At 34.5% G+C, this 21154-nt stretch overlaps 1 protein-coding gene across 3 annotated transcripts; it reads right to left on the bottom strand.

Moving 5' to 3' along the window:
• LOC142638285 (double-strand break repair protein MRE11) lies at window positions 1-16193 on the bottom strand. Of its 3 annotated transcripts, none has more exons than XM_075812310.1 (23): window positions 15938-16193; window positions 15490-15567; window positions 14057-14192; window positions 13387-13544; window positions 12754-12844; window positions 11423-11542; window positions 11272-11340; window positions 11091-11182; window positions 10820-10922; window positions 10608-10715; window positions 10445-10507; window positions 10306-10377; window positions 10103-10180; window positions 8931-8993; window positions 8774-8834; window positions 5324-5406; window positions 4896-5009; window positions 4365-4442; window positions 3602-3673; window positions 3201-3445; window positions 1345-1462; window positions 999-1193; window positions 1-356 (listed from the first exon to the last, which is right to left on the bottom strand). In XM_075812310.1, exons 2-23 carry the CDS (start codon window positions 15504-15506, stop codon window positions 324-326), a joined length of 2169 nt encoding a protein of 722 aa, XP_075668425.1. In that variant the 5' UTR covers window positions 15507-15567; window positions 15938-16193; the 3' UTR covers window positions 1-323. The 3 variants fall into 3 exon arrangements, with proteins under 3 accessions (XP_075668425.1, XP_075668426.1, XP_075668427.1); XM_075812311.1 differs by having other exon boundaries at window positions 16046-16193; XM_075812312.1 differs by lacking the exons at window positions 14057-14192; window positions 15490-15567; window positions 15938-16193 and having other exon boundaries at window positions 12740-12844; window positions 13387-13407.
• Window positions 16194-21154: the final 4961 nt, after the last annotated feature.

Raw genomic sequence — 21154 nt, 5'->3', positions numbered from 1 at the left:
TGTTACAAAAAATATCCGTTAGCATCATATACTATACAAGCTCAAAATTGTACAGTGACCAACCAAAGCTAGCGGGCATAATAAGCGTAAGCTAGAAACCAGATCATGTGTACCAGCATATCATTGCGGTTCACAATAGGAAGACGAATAAACACTTCAATTGAAGACAATGAACTAACTGCTCCCACTGCTCTATAATGTTTAGCTCATCCTACAAGTCCTCATAAGATTAATCAGAAGAAGACTTCCACATATAAGTGTGAACAATACCAAACATTCTGATAACCAGTATCTCATGAAGTGATACAAAACCTTGTTAATTGTTACCTTCTTAAAGCACCATAATTTCTTGTCACCTACAAACAAGGAAAGGAGCAATCAGATATAACTACGTAATTTCAAGGATGGAGAAAAGCCACATGACTATAAGATGGATGAGTAAGAATGTGGTAAAATAACCAGTGCACTAATTGACATTTCTGAAAAGTCTCGGTAAATGAGAGCTGAGCAATGTGTCATTCGACTTTTTATTTGCAGGTTTAAAAATTCTCCTATAACATATGTCGCCGAGTGACAGTGGGCTATTGAAATGATATAATAAGGTGGATCCAGATCCCTTGCAATACCCTATACCTAGGGAATGGCACGGGGTTATGGATGGCCAAGATGAAAAGTTCAGCCCTCCAATCAGATAATATAACTTTTTACCTTCTCTGATAGGATGGCTCATCTCAACCATTTAATGGCTATTGCATCCCGCGCAATATCCTAGATATTGCATGGGATCTGGATTTCTGACCAAAATATTAATCAAGTGCAACATATTCCTATCATCTAATTTCAAGGGAGAATTCATAATTATTTTATTTTATTTTACTAAAGCTAGAAGATTTTCAACCTCAAAAGCAAAGCAGCATTCAAATTGCACACTGATGGATATATATTCAGTTAAAAACCTTGCAAATAAAAGAGAACCAAAAAGAAAGAGTAAAACCAACCCGAGGTTGAGACTTATTTAATCTCTTCACCGCATCATCATCGTCATCATCATCATCTTTGCTCATGAACATTCTTTGAATCGTAGTATTATCTGATTTCCTTCCCCGCTTAGAGGATTGTGCAGAACCTCTACCTCTTCCTCTGGGTGCAGCCCTTTTACGACCTTTGCCTTGTATACTTGCAGCATCATTTTCCTGGGAAAATAATGACAGTTTAAATCTGAACAATTTGTTTGTTGAGAAAGTGTGTCTAAATTCTAAAATGTATATACAATATGTCAAATTATGAAAAGATAAATGTACTGCTGACATAAACGTATCAAGTCAACAAATAAAGAATCCATACACTGTCATCAACTTCTTCAATTCCAAATTTCCCAGCTTCTTCACTTGAAGCAGAATCCACATTATCCTCATCATCAGCAATACTTTGGACAGCAGCTGTTGCAGCAACTGATGCAGATCTGCAATTGTAATCTTACTTAAGATGCTACACTAGCAACATGAAAGTCTAATGTTTTTAATGAAATATATATCAGAAGGTGCAGCAGATGTCTAGTTGCATACATTCAATAATTCACTCTTTTTGATACACTTCATACATTCCTTTCTAATAAAAGTGGCTAGGTAAGAAACTGCCTCTTTTTGACATTATTCTAAGCCTCTGTTCTCTAATTCAAATCTTTGAAAGAGTTGTTTTCAAAATCTCAACTATGAGGTGCTTTTGGATGATTCTCCTTTATGCTAGTCATTTCCCATTGTCCAGGCTTAGGATTCACCTCATGCTCATCAACTCTAATGAAGAGAATGTGGAAGTGACACAAAGAAAAGCAAGTCAGATAAATTAGACAGGATCAACTGCTTGCAATTTTAACACTTGAATATAAAGGAATTTCCATCTTTGTTTCCTTTCTTGCTTTCCCCATCTAACTTATTGACAATATTTGTGGGTGACACAACACCTTCATGAGAGAGAGAGAGAGAGAGAGAGAGAGAAGCATAGCTAATATTAAGGGGAGAAATTAAAGGTTGGGTTGTGGAGAAGGCATGAGTTGCCAATTCACCACCACGTTAGATCCTAGACCAATTTTTTTCATCTCTTACAGTGATGGACATCCCCCAAGCTTCGCTTCTTTTAAATAAAATATCTGACGCCAACATTTTTTTATAAGTTTTGGCCCCAAAGGGAGGAGGGGGCCAAAATTTCAATTACCAAACAAAAGCCAGGCATCTTGCATTTGAACAGCCACAGTAGGAAAGAGTCTATAGCAATAACACATGCCATTAATACTTAGAAGTTAGAACATATTACTTGCATATTCACCTATCCTTAGGCTTTGTTTGGGAGTTCATAAAGAAATGGAATGGAATAGAATGGAATGATCATAAGGGAATGGAAAGTAATGGAATGTATTTAAGTAAGGGAAAGTAATAGAAAATAATGGAATGGAATTGAATTTAGTAACCTTGATTGGATGTTTAAATTAAGGAATGAATATGAATGGAATGTAAGTAATTTTATTTGGAATTAACATTGAGGGAATAGAATGAAATCATTTTATAATAATATTACTATTAGACCCCTATTTTAAAATAAGAATATATAGGGATATTTTGGGAGTTTTAGTAAAAAAATCATTAAATTTAATTTTATTCCCTCTCATTTCTTCCAATTTCGGGGGGAATGAAAATTTGAGGTTTTAAGGGAACAGAAATGAATGAGTGTTCCCTCCTACCCATTCCATTCCTTCTCACTTAAACTCCCAAACAAGAGAATGAACTTTCCATTCCCTCCATTAAAACTCTTAAAAAAGGAAAGGGAATAATATTCTAAAATTATTCTTTTAATTCATTTCCATTCCCTCCTCCCAAACAAGGCCCAAGTGTAATTAGAAAAATATTTTGCAACTAGGTGTATGAGGTTGTACTTAGTGCACAAAACTCCCACTTTTTGTGGGGTTTGGGAGAGGTCTTGGTAGGCATCTTACCCCCAAATTGTTTTTGGGGAGGCTGACTCCTGGACTCTAACTTGCGACCTATTGCTTTTGGTGGGAAGGCACTTGCCATCACACCAAAACCCAACCTCTGCAGCTTAGTGTACAAGGGTTTTTTGAATTTTGAGTTACTTTGTTGGCATGAAAATATTCCTTAACTTCTAATAAATTAGCATTCATATTATCAAAATTTAGGTCCACTAGTAACCTTTCAGAACGGCGGAACCCTAAAGATGCATCAAGAGTTGTCTGCTTCAAGTTACTGGCACCTCTTCCCCTACCCCTTCCTCTTGTTGAAGTTTTACTTTTACCAACAGTAGCATCACGAGATGACCTAGATGAATCCCTCCGACCTCTTGTACTAGACTTTGAGCCAGATAACTGTGTTGTGTCTTCATCATCACTAAAAGAAACTGCACTTTCAAGTCCGGCAGTACTTCTGCTTCTGGAATCCTACATGAAATTGAAAACACAAGCTTAGAATGGAGAGAATGGATGCAAATGCACAACCACACACCCACCCAGAAAAGAGAAAGAAAGAAGAACGGCCTAAAGAGCTTCCAGCATGGAATTAACATAGTCAACAAAGTGGACTGTAATAAGAGTTACCCCAAGAGGCTGAGAAGTGGACGTGAATTGTGCAGTATCTTTAGGGCGTGCAGACCTTTCCTTGACGCGTTCCTACAGAAGAAGATAAATTTGGTTATAAGAAATATGAAATTTTGCATGATAGTCAAGCTATTTAGAAAGTGACCCTCCTTACATGCCCTTGTGATTCCTGAATAGCAACTATCTGAAAGAAGAAAAATATTGTTTCTACAATATACATAGAATGAATGCATTTTTCTTCGGACCCATATGTACCAACTGTAGCTTCAGCAACAGTTGACTTATTGCCAAAAGGTTCCATGGGGCTTGATAAATTATCAATTGTTCCAAAGGCTTAAACTATTAGGAAATTGTGAATTCAGTCATTTAATCTATTATTCTAACACTTCCCTCATGTGAGGGTCCATACTCCCCCTTAATAAATGAGATCCAACACGTGGGATTTTTAATTTTTTTAAATGGGAGCTAGACTAGAGACTGATTTGAACTCAAGATCACTTGCTTTGATACATGATAAATTACTAATTATCCCAAAAGCTTAAACTATTAAAATATGGAGGATTTAATCATTTCACCATTATTCTAATAAGGCCTAATGTGGCTGCTAAGGCTTTAACAATAGCCACTCCATTAGGCCCCAAAGACAGAATTGCTCTCCAAAAAAATTGATGGAATCATGCAGGTGATATTTTGACTAATATATATATTACTTGACCTTTAATGTAATGATGAATTTTAAACATAATAAACTTAATATTCTTGCCTCCAAGCACTCTCCAACTTTAAGAATTAAGTCTTCCTCTTCAAACTTTAGAGCATCTGCATCCTTGGCAATTTTGTTCTGTGGAGTAGAAAGTAATTGGAAAATTAGTAAAAATGAAAAACAAAAAACAATAAAAGCTATCATTTGTACCTTGATAAACTGATAAATCTAAAATTAACCTTATTTCTAAAAGACTCCCTTACATGTAGGCCCAGACTTCTCAATAAGGGGGCCCACAATGTGGCATTTTGACATTTAAATGGAGGAAAGCAAAGACAAAGGTTCAAACTTAAGACTGCCTACTATGATATTATGATAAAGAACACTTGTCCCAAAAACTTAAGCTAATAACAAATGATGAATTTTAATCACTTAACATATATGATATAAAAACTCAAGATTATATTTGATATTCTTAAAAGCGTTTATGATATCAACACAAGATTTTGAAATACACCAGCCATCACATCTTAAGTTAACCAAAGGCTGCTCACTAAATGTAGGAAAAAAGATATAATATACAGTACTTACACGTGTTTCTTCAAGGTTGTAGCGCAAACAAGAATAGAAAGCCATTTTGTCATCCTTGTTAACAAAATTGTGTAATGCAACGTCCAAATCATTTACCGGAAGGATTTCCATTTTCTGCACAATCATAAATTACCATGAGGCTTAGACTTGTAACAAAATAAAACCTACCATGCAACACATATATTTCTATTGTCAATTCCAGTTTTGTTATGCAAGTTCCATTTAGTCTACTGGCCCAAAGAGAAGATTAGATATTTTAATAGAGCTTTTGTCTGTTGAAGATGTAACCCATGGTTATAGCATATAATTGGAATCCATGCCTATGCTTCGGTAAAATTCAGTTGAGATTTCAAGAAATTTAACATAATATGTATGTATGCAAACCATAGGCAATGAAAAAGGAAAATAAAATTTGATGGTTCAGATACCAGATTATTTTCAGCAACTAAAGCCTCTATATTCTGCTGATTTAATTCTTCTGGGCGAAGCCGTTCAGAATCATCAATTTTAGCTACATCAAAAAAGAACTAAAATTATACCATTTCCAAAAGATAATAACTTTGGACAATTACATAAATGTAAAAAAGGAAATCTAAAGCAAGTACAAAATATTTGAGACAGAAATTTAACATAACTTCAAGCTTCAAAAGATTTTGTATTAAGATAATGCCATCAGAATCAGAACCCTAGTCACCAAGTAAAGTTAAAAAAAAAGTGTATAAATCAACTATGTAGCCTGAAGTAGTTTAAGGACTACATTGGAAAGGAACCATAATCTCATTCGAATCAAAACTTCTTACATTCAAAAGGAAGCCAGCAGCAGGAAGCACTGATAGAATCCCATACAAATTGACCAATTTGCATTACCAATCTCCCTTCAAATTTGTGAATGTGCACAGTTACTCATTATATTAAAAATATTTTGGGAAAAAGGCTGTTTCCCTCCTTTATTTCTTTTTTTGATGGGTAATAAGATTAGAATTAATCATGATGAAAAAGAGTAGAACGCAAATCTATGAAGCACGGGTGTGTTTCCGGATTCCGGTGCAGGTGTGGGCACAGATGTAGGACTCAGCAATTTTTGAAAAAGTAGGTGCGAGTGTGGCGATTAAAAATATTTTTATTTATATTTTCTATATATTTCTAAACATACTTTTTCACATTATATAAACATATACCAAATTTAAAAGCAATAAGAGATGATAACTTAAACATAATGTTCATAAATTAAATACAATCCACAAGTTTGAAGCTAAAACATTGAAATTAGAATATAGGGAGGGAGGCAGAGTGCAGAGAGACAGAGGCAGTGATGGTTTTAGGGGTTTTTTTTTTTTTTTTTTTTTAAAGATGTTTTTGCACCCTTTTTTTTTTAATAATAATTCTTACTTGAATTTCGGCTTTATCCAAAGCTAGTATCGGTCTGAATCAGTTGGCCGATATGAACTGATTCGGCCCGATTTGGCGCGAATCAGCTCCGAGTCGGCACGAATCCGGAAACGAAAAAAAAAAAAAAAGCACCGATGTGCGGGCAACGGTGTCGCCCACCGCACCCCACGTTAGACGCCGGTGCAGCACCCTCGGAGTCGCGTCGGTGCTTTCCTGATGCAAATACAAGGCGTTCATGATGGTGAACACAAGACAAACTGTTTCTCTCCTTTACGTTTGGGGTTGTTCACAATTCCCCTCAGCTTTGAAACCAACCAATTTCCCCTTCCATATTTGGAAATTGAGCAAATATCCCCAATTTGTTACTTCCGTAGTTAAATTCAACGGAATCTTTTGAAGAAATTTTTAGTCGTACACCACAAGGAAGAGAAAAAGTTGAGGATATTATCGTTTTTTTTTTCTTGGGTTGCATTTGTAATCATTGTGATTCTGTTGGATTTAACTAAAAGAGTAACGGATTGGAGGGTATTTGCTCATTTCCCAAACATACTGGTTGATTTCAGAGGGGGTGAATTGTGACCTATCCCAAACATAGAGGGATGAAGAGATAGTGGAGCATTTGTTGTTGCATTTCTCTATCGCTAGAGAATTGTGGGATATGGTTTTCACCATTTTTGGAATCCAATGGGTGATGCCAAGAAGGGTTGTTGATTTACTTCATTGTTGGCAAGGCCACTTTGGGTGGCATTGGAGTGTTGAAATATGGAAGGCTATCCCACCTTGCTTAATGTGGTGTATTTGGAATGAAAGAAATGCAAGAAGCTTTGAAGGGAGTGAGTGGAACATGTTAAAGCTAAAAGGACTTTTTATGAAGCCCCTCCTTAAATGGATAACAGCCTCTGGGATGTTTTCCTTTTCTAGTTTATCCGAGTTTATTGATTTTTGAAACTTTAGATCTTAGCTTGTTGAATTGATAGTATACTGCCAGTGTACTTTTTAAATTTTTTAATAAAATTTGTATTGCCTATAAAAATATAGAGGGGGAAGGTACTTTTTCCCCAACTATAATTTTAACACACGCATGCATGTGTGCTCACACACATACAGTTTCATAGGACTGGACTAGTAGGCTCTGATACCAAATCTAATGCAAGATGCCAGGATCTTTAGGAATTTAGCACTACAATTAGGTCTCTTATGGGATGTTGGTTGGATTTGATGTAAAGGGTTTTAGGGCTAATTAGGTATGAAAAAAAAAAAGATCCGGACAGCCTCAATGCTACTGAAATTAGGAACTAAGGTCGCACAGTTTTGTGGATACAGGAACACTATTACTGTGAGAAATTCCTAATTATGAGAAATTCCTAATTATCAGATATTTACACAAGAGATGGTTAAATCCTCCCCCCTCCCCCCAAAAAAAAACCTTCTTCTAAGAAACCATAAATAAATAACTATGCTTCACCAGTTTGAACATTTTACACAAAGTGAGAAAATTTTCTGACAGATTAATTTAATGGGAAATTGATTCATGAGGTATCAAGTGAAGGTTTTGACATCTTAAAAAATAAAACATATCTGGGTAAAAAACTACTGTTGAAATTCTCACTTAGCATAGGATTAGTTCATGAAAGTTTATCAAATGTAGTAAAACCTGGACACACTTTACACTGTCGCAGCCATGTTGCTGCAAACTGAAGTGGGAAAGTTTATGGGTAGCTGGACAATCAAAATGGTGGAACCATTTGGAAGACAATCAAATCCAAAACTTCAACCGAGTCCATGAAACATGTGATTTTTTTATCCCCAGTTGGAACAAAAATTAAATGTTTAGACCAGTTATTATCCTTTGTTCTGCTGCTAACGGGCTATTATCCTCACCATTTTTTATCATATCACTTGTCATCACTATCACCCATTTTCTTTATGAGTCAATGAAGTCAAAGGTTTGAAGATGAACTAGGACTTTGTGATTTATAGAGGATGTCAATCGATTCTTGTTAGTCATGTTGTTACTTTAGAAGGGTAACAATTTGAGGCTCTGGGGGGGACATTTGTAGTGTAGTAGGTTAGTTCTCATCAATCTCTTTGGATCTGGAAGTAATGCTGGAAAGTATTGTGTTTGAAGTGAGCTCAAGTGATGGGTGGCCCTGGTTTTACCTAGGCTAAGATAGAGCACCTAAAATTGCATTGATATATGTACCTGCAGCATGTTTTATGTAGATCTCACACCATAACAACATATTGTGGTACCGTACCTACAACTAAAATTCAAAATAATATTTAGACCTCCAAAACAAGACAAACCAAACCATATCCTAGAAATGCACAAAATATAGATGAATTTACATGAAACTTGATAAAGTACCACTTGTCCCAAAAGCTTAAACTGTTAAGAAATGATGAATTTAATCATTTATCCATTATTCTAACAAAACCAAAATGTCGAGTGGGTAAATAACAGATTTTACATAGATGATTTAAATTACCATCACTGCGACCCTTTCTTGAAGCCTTTGAGAAGATAAGAATGTCTTGGGGATTTGCGACCTAACAAAACTTAAGAATTAATAATCTCTCAAATATGTTGCTCAAGAAAAATCAGCATTAGTATACTGATCTAGGATGACTGGTGATTGAAGGTACCTTCCCCACATACTTTTGCCCAAATCTTTGAGGATTTATTGTCATAAAGCCAGAGTAATCTACCTGCCAAATCAACCACAAATATTATAAAGCCACAATGAGGCTAATAAAACATTTTGCTATGCAAAAAATACCCATTATCATTCACAAAGGACTGCAATGGAATTTAGACACTGAAAATAATTAAAAGATTTAAAACCATTAAAAACAAGCTAGTTAAATTATGTGTGTGTGTATGCATGTAGAGTTAGGATCAAGTTAAATTTCAAGTGTAACTTTAAGTAATATTACATTACATAGTAACTTTTTATTGGATTAATAATTTGAAAATCCCACCAATAGATTACATATTCTCTATGTTGAATGTTCATAATACACATGTCAAATTTTGTGTCAATCAAATGTTATTTAATATTCGATCCATGAAATCATCTTTTATGCATGATTTTAAAATACAAAAACTTGAAAATTAAAAATTTAATAGATAATATAGTTATTGATTGTCAGTCATTTTGAAATTTTGCAAGCATGAAAGATATAAGAATAAAATGTAATTCAATGGTGGATTTGTCCTAATTTGCATCCGCTAAAAAATATTGAGTGGTGTAATATTGCTTAAAGTTACGCCAATTGTAACTTGAACCCAACTAATATATGGCTATGAGACTAGCTAAACAGCCAAAGCATAGTGGAAGTGGATGTAAATCTATCAAGGATGTGAAGATGGATGACTAACCAAAAAAAATAAGATTAAGAATCATTGCCGGAGATGGTTGGCCAGTAACTGCTGAAGAGTAACATAAGCATAGGCACAAAAGTGCTGCTTGATTTGATTTGAAAATGAAAGGATAGAAGACGCAAAAACCAAAAGTGGAGGCAATGAGAGAAGACACATAGCCAAGTAGTCAAAAGAAAGTATGGCTCTAAATAAACTCAATGGCAAAACAAGGATTCATTAATCCTAACATAAAGGGGGAGTCAAGGCTTTTATTAAACATGGTAGTAGAAAAACTTCAACACTTCAAATCAGGACAATGACACATGCAGGTTGCAACTGTTCCATAGGTGAAAAATAGGATTTGCATTTTTTTTTGGCAAGAGGAACAAGTGATGTTCAGATGTGTCAATTACCTTTTACAGTACTATCATTTAAAAATATACACAGAAAATACCTTTATTCGGACCAATGGAAGTTTGAGCTCTGATCTGTTAATAGCCTTTTTACTAGATTTCTCAATTAAATTCCTGACCTGAATAAATTCAAAATCTAATAAAAAATCTTCATAAATAAATAGCACCTTGCAACCCAAACAAAAGGACAAAGGAAAATTGAAAAGGTACAAATCAATTGCTAATATGAGGAACTAATAAATACCACTTTGTCCAAGTGTTCGAGAATTGAGTTTTGATCATTCGGGTCGATGTCAGGTTCATCCTTTAATATGATCTGCATTACAAAGATTTGGGTAATTACTAAAATTACTACATATATGAAGAAAATGACACTGACTTACCTCTGTATACTCAAAAGGTCTCACTGATGTTAAAGGTATCTTAGTTGGACGATACTGGTTCCCCTGTATCATTATGCTTTAACATCAAAAAGGCACTGGGATATAAAAATAAGAGATAGAAACTGCTGTCAAAAATATATTTGAAGTTTTGTCCAAGGACGACCTTAATTTCTAAAAGAAGCACATGCTTTGGCTTTGATTCTCCATCAATTAGTGATGTTGCAACTGAAGAACCTGGTTGTGTAATGTGAAACCCCATCCCGGGAACTTCCTGTGGAAATCAAAATCCACATTGAATTCAATCAGACACGATAAGAGAGAGAGAGAGAGAGAGAGTGAGCGAGTATAGGGAAAAGGTTATCCATTCTGCAGTACCTGAGGGTCCACAAGACATTCATGTTCATGTCCCCACACAATGAAGTCAAGGAATCGTGGTAAAAAATGCTCATTTATTGCGTTTTTAGGGTTGGTCTTTACTCTGCAAACCACATTAGGAGAAGATCAATATTCACATATAATGAAAACCAAGAGTATTATAATATAGACCATGTAAGTGTTCAAAGGCTGAAGAGTTCAATGAGAACATAAGATAAAGCAACCATTTCTTACAATACATGCTCTCCAAAAAAAAAAAAACACAGACAACCTGTTCTGATGAAGAACTAGAATGTTGAACCAATCTGACACTTGACACCCTTCTTGAGCTTCAGGCCGCATCCATTGTACAGCATGTGGTGTCTGCACAAAAAATTGTAAAGCAACAATTATCTCAGCATACTTGAAGTCACTAACCAAAAGATGGAATGAAAATGTGCTGTATAAAGTACCTGAAACATTCTATTTAGCCGTTCATCTCTAATGTTTCCAAGACCATAGAGAGCTACAGCTGTTGAACCCTACAATTTGTTAGGAGTTATTACTTGCACAACAAAGAGACTTATCTACCAAGTCTGATGCTAATAAAATACACTGACAAACCTTTCTAATAAGAATAGGGTGAAGAGCAATTTGACCGACACCAGAACCCCCAAGAACCATTTTCCCAAAATAGTTAACAAGATTGCAGGCTGAGAGAATGTCCACCGCAGAAAGGTTGTCCTGTCACAGTCACACATAAGGAAAACAATTTCATGGTTTGAAGAACTGGAGAAAACACAGTCTAGGAAGATTGATCCACGTATATATTTATCAACCAAATTGAAGGGCAGAAAGCACATTGCTTTGCAGCTAGGTACGAAACATAAGCTTCCTTAGATGCATTTAGAAAATACTGAAGAACTGAAGCAAACACGGTCTAGGAAGATTGATTCATGTATATATTTATCAAAAAAAATGAAGGGCAGAAAGAAAATTTCTTTGTGGCTAGGTGAGAAACATAAGTTTTTTCTTAATGTATTTAGAAAATACTGCCAGCAATAGAAACTGCAGCTCCATCAGTATTCATTTAAACTGCCAACATGCTGTAATTAATTATTTCAAGTTAAAACAGATAAACAACAAATCCAAGGCCTAACTGACGTATTAAGAAGCCCCTGCCCCTACTATTTGGCATTTGAATATGCACACCTCAGTGTGCAAGAGTCAGATCATCAGTTAAGCCAAAAGTTATCCAAACCGAAGTAAGAATCCAGAAGGAAGCTGTCTGACTGCTTTCTTGATCCGGTCAACCCATATCAGGATGGCAAGCTCATATTATGTTTGTCCTAGAGATAACATATGGGGTTAGGAAAACCCACCAAATCAGGGTTCCTCACTCTATTTTCAAGAACAGTAGATATTTCTCTGCATGATCTCTAATCTTCCCACCAAAGGTAATCATTATGGATGAAACAAAAAAATGCAAGTCCTTGGAGATATTGGCATGCAAGTGGTGGAATTTTCATGGGAAACCATTCACAAATTTGAAACCTCTCTCTGTGTCTTCCTTTTCTTTATTTTTCATACCTTTAAAAGGAGGCCACCTCCTGTTGTGGTTCAAATCAAAATACTTTGTTATTTTGTTCTGTACTGATAATATTTGAACTTAAGACCTAGCCTAACCCCTTACTATACATTCACCACCTAAGCTATGGCCAAAGGACAAACTTATTTGCGGGGGACTTGAACCCTGGCCTTTGGTTCTACCCTTACTATAAATGAACTTTACCAGAAAGCTAGCCTATACTTGAACCAGATTAAGGTTGTGCTTAAAACAAAAGGGATGCTAAAAATCATATAAAAAAATCTGGTGAAAACTGCCTTATTAGTATTTGTGCTTAAAACATAGAAAAAAGAAAATAACCTACAGCATTTTACCATAACATCCATACCACTCCAGCAGGGTCATCATGATTTCCATGAATACTGAATACCGGCAGGCCAACATTGAAGTGGGGATCTTCGTAATTTACATGACCAAATCTGTTAAAAGTTTCACATTGTTAGGAAGTGAAGAATAAGAAAGTAATAATAATGCTTCTGACATAGACACACATGCAACAAATACATAATATTTGTATTGTGTACATTCCTCCCTGTGTGTGCATACAGAACATAAGTTTACTAAGCTTAACTTCATATGGGAAAGGATTAGCTAGAGATTTTAAACAAACACAACTCTGAAGGACAACAATTTTTTGTTTTTTTATATAAGGAAAAGCTTTATTAAAATGCAGAAAAAGGAAGATTATCATACAAAGAGAATCCGATGCCCCTGGGGTGGGGGGGGGGGTGTTGGTTGGACTTGCAACATTTTCACAGGTAGCATGATTATACTCCTAAACTTAACTGTACAGTAAGGCTTGTTACTTACATGGCAGGAACCTATTTAAGAAGCTAAATGTGAACATAGACATGAAGCTAGCAACCATAAGTCAACCATAATACACAGAGCAAGAACCAAAACAAAAAAAAAACCCAACAATTTTTATTAAGTGTTAAGCAAGTGCACATTATGTCATTACGTATTTGGGAAATTCACAGTCTGGTCACTAACGACTTGGAACTGCACTGGCTGATTATTGAGGCAATGACGTCGGAGAATCTCAATGGCCTTGACTAATGTTGTCCTTGAGGGCTTATTCTCATGGAAAAGATCACCTCCAAGGAGTAAGAAATCAACCTGATAGCAGATAGGCATCGGTGAGTAGTCTTTGATATGTATAGATAAATACTAAGTTATATACTTGGCTAAGACAATATCCCAGGAAGAGAAATGATTTCCACCAAGCCAAGCTCTCTGATACAGATCTTTTATTCAAATTTAGACTTGAAAATGACAGGAATTTATCATCTACCAGAAAATTTGAAGAAACTTGTACAAGAGCAAAACTGAAAGAGCAATGTTTCAAAATTTCCAGGAATAAATTGAAGAGTGGCTAAATAATAAAGTTGGCATTGGAAAAATGAGCAACATAGACAAATATAAGTAAGAGCAGACCCTTCTGCTAAAGATAACAGGTACCAGCTTTTGAAAGAATTTACAAACTAGTCTGCGTAAAATACACAAAGAGGAGGTTCTCTCCATATGAAGAAAGAATATTAGAAATATCCTCTGCTCCCTCCTTATAGGATTGATAACTGATAAGTCATTATTTTTCAAGAAAAAGGTGATAATAGGCCATAACCTGCTACCTGCTTTTGCTCTGCTATTGAGCATATCTCCTCAAATGCCTGGAAAGAATCATGCCGCCGTATTTCATCCTTCTCCATGTATCCCAGATGACAATCCGTAGCAACAAGTACCCGAAGTGTATTGCTTATATCCTCCCTGAATCAGATTAAAAGGGTCCAACTGAATAAGATTTTCACTTCAGCTATGTTAAATGATAACTACAAGGCTAGCAAGGTTCTCATTATTGAACAAGACAACACATGTATGGGTATATAATGTATGCCAAAGGGACATACTGTTACAGACCTACTCACCAAGTGCGTCCAATAAAACAAAAAGAACTTCTTCCACTAGAAGCTCCAAAGGGAACTTCTATGTAAGTAAGTTTGACAAATAATTCAAAATGAATGAAGTTCTCACTTGTGGTAATTCTAAGTGGCTATTCTATGCTAGGTAATGAAGAACTTGTTATTCTTAACTCAGGCTGAAACAGGTGAAATCAAAGGGCATTACTTGAATGCTACTGCACTGCAGGTACATGCGAAGAATGTCCCATAATAAAAGGACACTTCATTTCACCACATATAATGAAGAAGAAAGACCAGGGGACCCAATATTTTATAAGAGAGTACTTGACGTATTAAAAACATGATAATATTGTCACAGTAATGAACATCAAAGAGTGTAAAGTATCAAACTACAAACCCAAATTCCAAATACAATAGTAGTAAATTGAAATGGAATTCTAGAATCATAATTCTGGATGAGAAAATACTTTCGGCAACATCATAAATCAAGTTGTCTGAATATACAAATAAATGAGAACCACTTGATGCTTTGGAAAATAGGCATTCCACAGCTGTTCAACCATTTTTCAACATACACTCCGTTTACAAGATCAGGTAGAATGTTACTTAATCATCAAAGTTGATAATGCATAATATATATGCACAAATCAAAAACTATCTTTTTAAACTAAGAAATTTTTAGGACCACTAAAGAAATTATAGCAGAAATTGGAACAGAGCAGACCTCCAAATGCAAGGAAAAAACTTGCTTTAAAATTCTCCCTTCATCATTTTTGACAGTATTAACAGAACAGATATCTAACAGTCTTACCCTTATACCTTTACAAAAGAAAAATTCATCACATTCGTCACAATGGCCATCAGAAATTCACCACATTATGCTCTGTTTGGTTGCAAAAACAATGTTTCATAAGACAAATTGACAAATTTTCCTCTAATACTTGACTTTTTTCTATTTTATACATAATTTGGGAAACCAGACAACAATTTGGCTTAATTTAATGTGTCTTTCAAAAAAATTGGAAGACCCATCAAAATATACAACAATTTACATATAAAAATAATTGTAAATAGCTAAAAACCCTTCTTTTTTTAACAGTATTTCACAGTAAAAAAAACAAAGTACAAGAAAAAACAAGTTTTACCTGGACAAGTCTCCCATGGTGAATGATTAGCACCGCTTCAAACCCAAAATTTCAGTAACACTATGTAAAATGATAGAGCTACACAGTAAGAGGGAGAGAAAGCAATTTGAATTAGTATAATGAAGTAGCCTCAAAATTTGGAAGTAGTTTAACAATAAAAAAATCCAAATCGAAACCCTCAAAAACGCAGGAATCACTTGAAGAACTTATAAAACGTCAAATTCCGATCAGCGTAAAAAATTTAAAATTTAAATTTAAAAATGGAATAAAAATAAGAAAAAAAAATGTAAAACCCTAGAACAGGGTTTATCGGCATAAGAATTATAAAATGGAAATTACCAAACAAAGAAAAAGAAAAAAGTGAGGGGTTAGTGTGAGAGTGACAATTGTAGGCACCGCTTTTAGGTTGCTTAGAAATTGGATTGGAAATGAGAACTTAGAATCTTACAGAAGAAGATTTGAAACAACTCAGAAAACCAAGTTTTCTTTCTTTTCTTTTTTCCTGTATTTTCTCGGAGCCAAACGGGGAGTAAGGTTTTAGAGGCGAAGGACGTACATTAATTGATAGAGGCAACGAGTTGACTCAGTGAGTTCAGGAGAGCCGAAAGCTGGCGCGGAATTTTAAAAGAGCAGATTATAGAAGAAAATGCAAGCGAAATGCCGAAATGGAACACACTCGTTTCAGTCGTTTGTGGGATCTTGGACACTCCGTTTCAAGTGAGTTGGCAAAATCTCGACCTTTACATTTCTTCAATTTTAAATCGTGACTTTTAAATAAACGATTTTACCGTTTATTTGGGATTCGCTTATTTTATTAAAATTAGAAATTTTTTACTGAAAGTACTGTAGATAAAAAGAAAAGTTAACTAAAATAATACAATAAGAACATAAGACATATGAATAGCACAAAAAAATGTAATGAACTCATGAATAGTAACAAAAATAAACTGGCAAAAAATAAGTTATTTAAACGGACACTTACTAACATGCACATTTGGTGTGATAGGTACTTTACAAGTGGGGTGTGGGAAAGGGTAAAGGTCAAGATTTAAGTGTTCATAAGTAGGGGCGGAGCCACGTAGTGGCTTGGGGGGCCTAAGCCCCTGCAAAAAAAAAAAAAAAAAAAAAAATCCACTAAAGTGTATATAACAAATAATTGGGCCCCCCCAATTTTGGACATCTGCCCCCCATAGCCCATATATTCACTATTCTCCCAAGCCCAGTTGAAGTTTTAGGCCTACTCTAAATATAAAAAAAAATTTGGCCCACGTACATCAAGACTAAATGTCCAAACACTAACAACAAAATTACACTTTCTCTCCATCTCAAAAAACTCACCCACCTGACCCACGGAATCCCATTTTTCCCCTTACATATATTCTTTTTTTTTTTTTTTGTCTTCTTTGACACACCTCTTGACTTCCACTTTTCAGTCCTACTCCCACACTCCCACTCCACTGCCTACCAGCCCTTAAACCCAGCTCCCTGCATCAGTCCTCTCCTCTGTCCTCACAATCCGAAAAAAAAAAAAAAAAATCCTAGTGAGTTCGGTGTTTCATGTTTGTGTTTTCAGTCTGTGAGCTTGTCACTTGCTATCAGGTAAAAAAAAAATGATTGAGACCCAGTTGGGTTTTTAAGTTTTTACTTTGAAAAAAATGTGATTTTCATATGGAAATTTGGTTAAAGTTATGATTTTTTTGCTTAATTTTGTTGTTGTAGATTGTGGTGAATAATTTGAAAGATGCACATGACTACATAAGTTGATTGATACAGTTAAAACTCAGCTCTCAGCCTTTCAGCATCAGTCCTCTACTCCTCTGTCCTCACAGTCCAAAAAAAAAAAAAATCCTGGTGAGTTCAATGACTGCCTAGCTTGGTGAGTTCGGTCATCGGTGTTTGTATTTTCAAACTGTCACTTGCCATCAGGTAAAAAAAAATGATTGAGACCCAGTTGGGATTTTTAGTTTTTACTATGAAAAAAATGTGATTTTCATATGGAAATTTGGTTAAAGTTGTGATTTTTTTGCTTAATTTTGTTGTTGTAGGCTGTGGAAAATAATTTGAAAGATGCACATGAGTTGATTGATTCAGTGATTTCGACTTCATTGAAGGAAAGCAAGCCTGTTTACAGTTTATATTAGTATAAGCTGTAACTAGTGGTGAGTTTTATTCTCTTTAATTGATACTGTGGTGTTGTTAAATTGTTTGGTTTATGTTGTGTACTAATACTTGTGTGTTTAATTTTTGTTTTTGTTTGAGGGGTTATTATTAATTAAAGTTGTATTAAAAATGGGTTGACTGTTTAAATTATAGTGGAAATTTTGTTTTTTCTTAAGTATGAATAACATCCATATAACTAAGTAAAAATTTCTAATTAAAATTTTATTTTTCAAAGTTATTTTCAGGTTAATTTTTGAGTCATATTCTTAAGGCTAAAAGAATTATGAGCAAACAAAAAACAATTGATGCATTTTTTAAGAAAAAAGATGTTAACAATTCAGAAATTAGGACACCTGTGGCTGTAGAAACAAATGTTGATACTTCAATGCCTGATAAACACCCTTCCAAATGTTCAAGAATTCAATCCGAAGAGATAGATCGTGATCCAAGATCACGTAAACAAATATGTGAATTCCCTATCAACAAACAAGATGAAATCTGACGAGCTTATCTTAAAGAAGGTCCATATCAACCTACAAATATAGACTATCCATACAACAATGATACTCATTGTCGTCGATTTCAACCTTCATGGTTTGAATCACATTCACATAGAGATTGGTTGGAATACTCACCTTCAATAGATGCGATATATTGTCTACCTTGCTACTTTTTTGGTAAGAAACCAATAGATCGTCCCGGGTCAAATGCATTCATTTCAACAGGTTTTAATAATTGGAAAAAAGTGAATGATGGAATGAATTGTCCTTTAATTCGTCATGTAGGGAAAGATCCGAACTCCCCACATAAAATTGTTGTGAAATGTTACGAGGATTTAAAGAATTATTCACGACATATTGATAAGCTAATTGAGAAACAAACGTCAAAAGAATTAATCAAAAATCGGTTGCGGCTCAAAACCTCAATAGAGTGTGCTCGATGGCTAGCATTCCAAGCTTGTGCTTTTAGAGGTCATGATGAAAGCCTTGATTCAAAAAATAGAGGTAATTTTATTGAATTGATAAAATTCACATTAACTTTCAATGACAAAGTAGCTAGTGTTGTCTTGGAAAATGCTCCATGAAATGCCAAATATACATCACCCACAATTCAAAAGGAGATTTTGCATATTCTTACTAGTATTGTGCGAAAGCCTATTCGTGAAGAAATTGGGGATGCAAAATTTTGCATTCTCATTGATGAAGCCCGGGATGAGTCGAAGAGAGAGCAAATGGTCATTATTTTGAGGCTTGTTGATAAAAATGGTTTCATTAAAGAACGTTTTTTTCATGTTGTGCATGTTAGAGATACTACTGCGTTGACCCTAAAGAAGGAGAGATATGTGCTGTCCTTTCTCGTTACGACCTTCACATTGAGAATATTCGAGGTCAAGGGTATGATGGAGCTAGTAATATGCGTGGTGAATGGAATGGATTACAAGCTCTATTTCTTAAAGAATGTCCATATGCTTATTATGTACATTGCATGGCTCATCGGTTGCAATTGACTTTAGTTACAGCATCTAGAGAAGTAAAAGTTGTTCATCAATTCTTTGATCATTTGACTAATATTATTAATATTGTCATTGGTTCTAGCAAGCATAATGATGAATTTCAATATGCTCAAGGGGAACAAATTGAGAATATGATTGCTTCTAATGAAATTGAGACTGGAAGAGGAGCAAACCAAATTGGTACTTTGCAACGGGCTGGAGATACACGTTGAGGATCTCATTTTCAATCTATTTGTAGTTTGATAAAAATGTTTGATGCAACTTGCAAAGTTATCAATACTATCTCTGAGGAAGGGGCTAATTATAAACAACGTGGTGATGCCGAGGGAGTTTATCAGGTATTAACATTATTTGAACTTGTTTTAATTTTGCATGTGATGAAAGAAATTATGGGAATTACTAATGTTCTTTGCCAAGTTTTGCAACAACATTCTCAAGATCTTCTAAATGCCATGCATTTAGTTTCAACTACAAAATCACTTATTCAAAAGTTGAGAGATGATAGATGGGAGCCTTTACTTGTTAGTGTTACATTATTTTGTGGACAACATGAAATTGATATTCCTGATTTAAATGCTCGTTACACTAAAGCTCGAGGTAGATACCGTCATCAAGATGAAGCTTTGACAACAATAGAACATCATTTAAGAATTGACATATTTACAATTGCAATAGATTTTCAATTGTAAGAATTGAATAGTAGATTTTGTGAGCTAACAGCAGATTTTCTCACTCTTAGTTCAACATTAAATCCTAAGGATGCTTCTAAATCATTCAAAATTAGTGATATTTGCAATTTGGCTGAAAATTATTATCCTCAAGATTTCACTGAGCATGAAATTTGTCTTTTCAATCATTAATTGCAACATTATGAGCTTGATGTAACAAAGCATCTAGATTTTCAGAATATGGGTGCAATATCTGAGCTATGTAGGGGATTAGAAATTTCAGGGAAGTCTAAATTCTATCATTTAATTGATAGACTAATTTGTCTTGTGTTGACTCTTCCAGTTTCTACAGTAACTATAGAACGAACTTTTTCAACTATGAAACTATTAAAAACAAGACTTCGCAATAGAATGGAGGATGAACTTTAGGCAGATAATATGATAGTTTATATAGAAAAGGAAGTTGCTGAGAATTTCACCATGGAAATGATTATGGATGAATTCTATTCCATGAAAAATCGTCGTCAGACATGATTTTGATGTGAAATGTTTTTTTTTGTGTGGATATTTTTGTATATGTCTATAGTCAACTAGATAGTTTTTGTATGTTCATTAATGTTTAAGATATATTAAAATTGAAATTTCATATTCAATAGACTTGTGATTTATGTTTTTTATATCAATATTTCGAATCGGCCTCCCTTGTAAAAATTCCTAGCTACGCCTCTGTTCAGAAAGAAGCTTCATACAGCTGTACACTTGGATTAGACTAGAATAGAATTCCTATCTCGTATTAAAAAAAAACTTTTTATTTCACTTTGTAATTAAAATCTCACACCCCTATTTTTATCAACAACACAAAAGATCCTACACCCCTAAACATACACGGACATTGGACAAACATACAATAGGATTTGTTTTTTCTTAATCGGATGTTTGTATGGTAATCAACAATTTAAGGAATGGCAAATCCTAGAAGAGAGACGATTTTCATACGGTCCTTTAACTAACTTTCACAATTTTTATAAATACCTTTTTTAGATCTTAAATTCTATGTTTTTCTAGTATTTTTAACTATGAAAGTAATGACTAATGAGGTGTATAATGCCCACATAAAAGAGTTAACCTTTAGATAAAGTGACGTTTTTCAAACCACCGGTAAAGAAAGTTAAAAAGTTCGTCTTTATTTTTTAATTAAGTTTAAATTTTGTTGAGGTACAAATTTTCGGACCCTAATTTCTTTAGCCCACTCACAAAAAAATACCCACACAAGCCCAAGAATTATTTTAAAGCCCACATAAATATTTCCCACATTTTACTTAAA

The sequence above is a fragment of the Castanea sativa genome, chromosome 6 (assembly GCF_040712315.1).
Source record: "Castanea sativa cultivar Marrone di Chiusa Pesio chromosome 6, ASM4071231v1".
Taxonomy (NCBI): Eukaryota; Viridiplantae; Streptophyta; class Magnoliopsida; order Fagales; family Fagaceae; genus Castanea; species Castanea sativa.
This window is presented reverse-complemented; position numbering and strand designations above follow the sequence as displayed.

What these genes read in the sequence shown, in the direction of transcription:
- LOC142638285 (XM_075812310.1), bottom strand. An exon ending in TAGTTGCTGAAAATAATCTG is followed by an intron (nt 5,010 to 5,323) that starts GTATCTGAACCA and finishes ATGATTGTGCAG; the next exon opens with AAAATGGAAATCCTTCCGGT. An exon ending in AAGTTGGAGAGTGCTTGGAG is followed by an intron (nt 3,674 to 4,364) that starts GCAAGAATATTA and finishes CTTCTTCTGTAG; the next exon opens with GAACGCGTCAAGGAAAGGTC.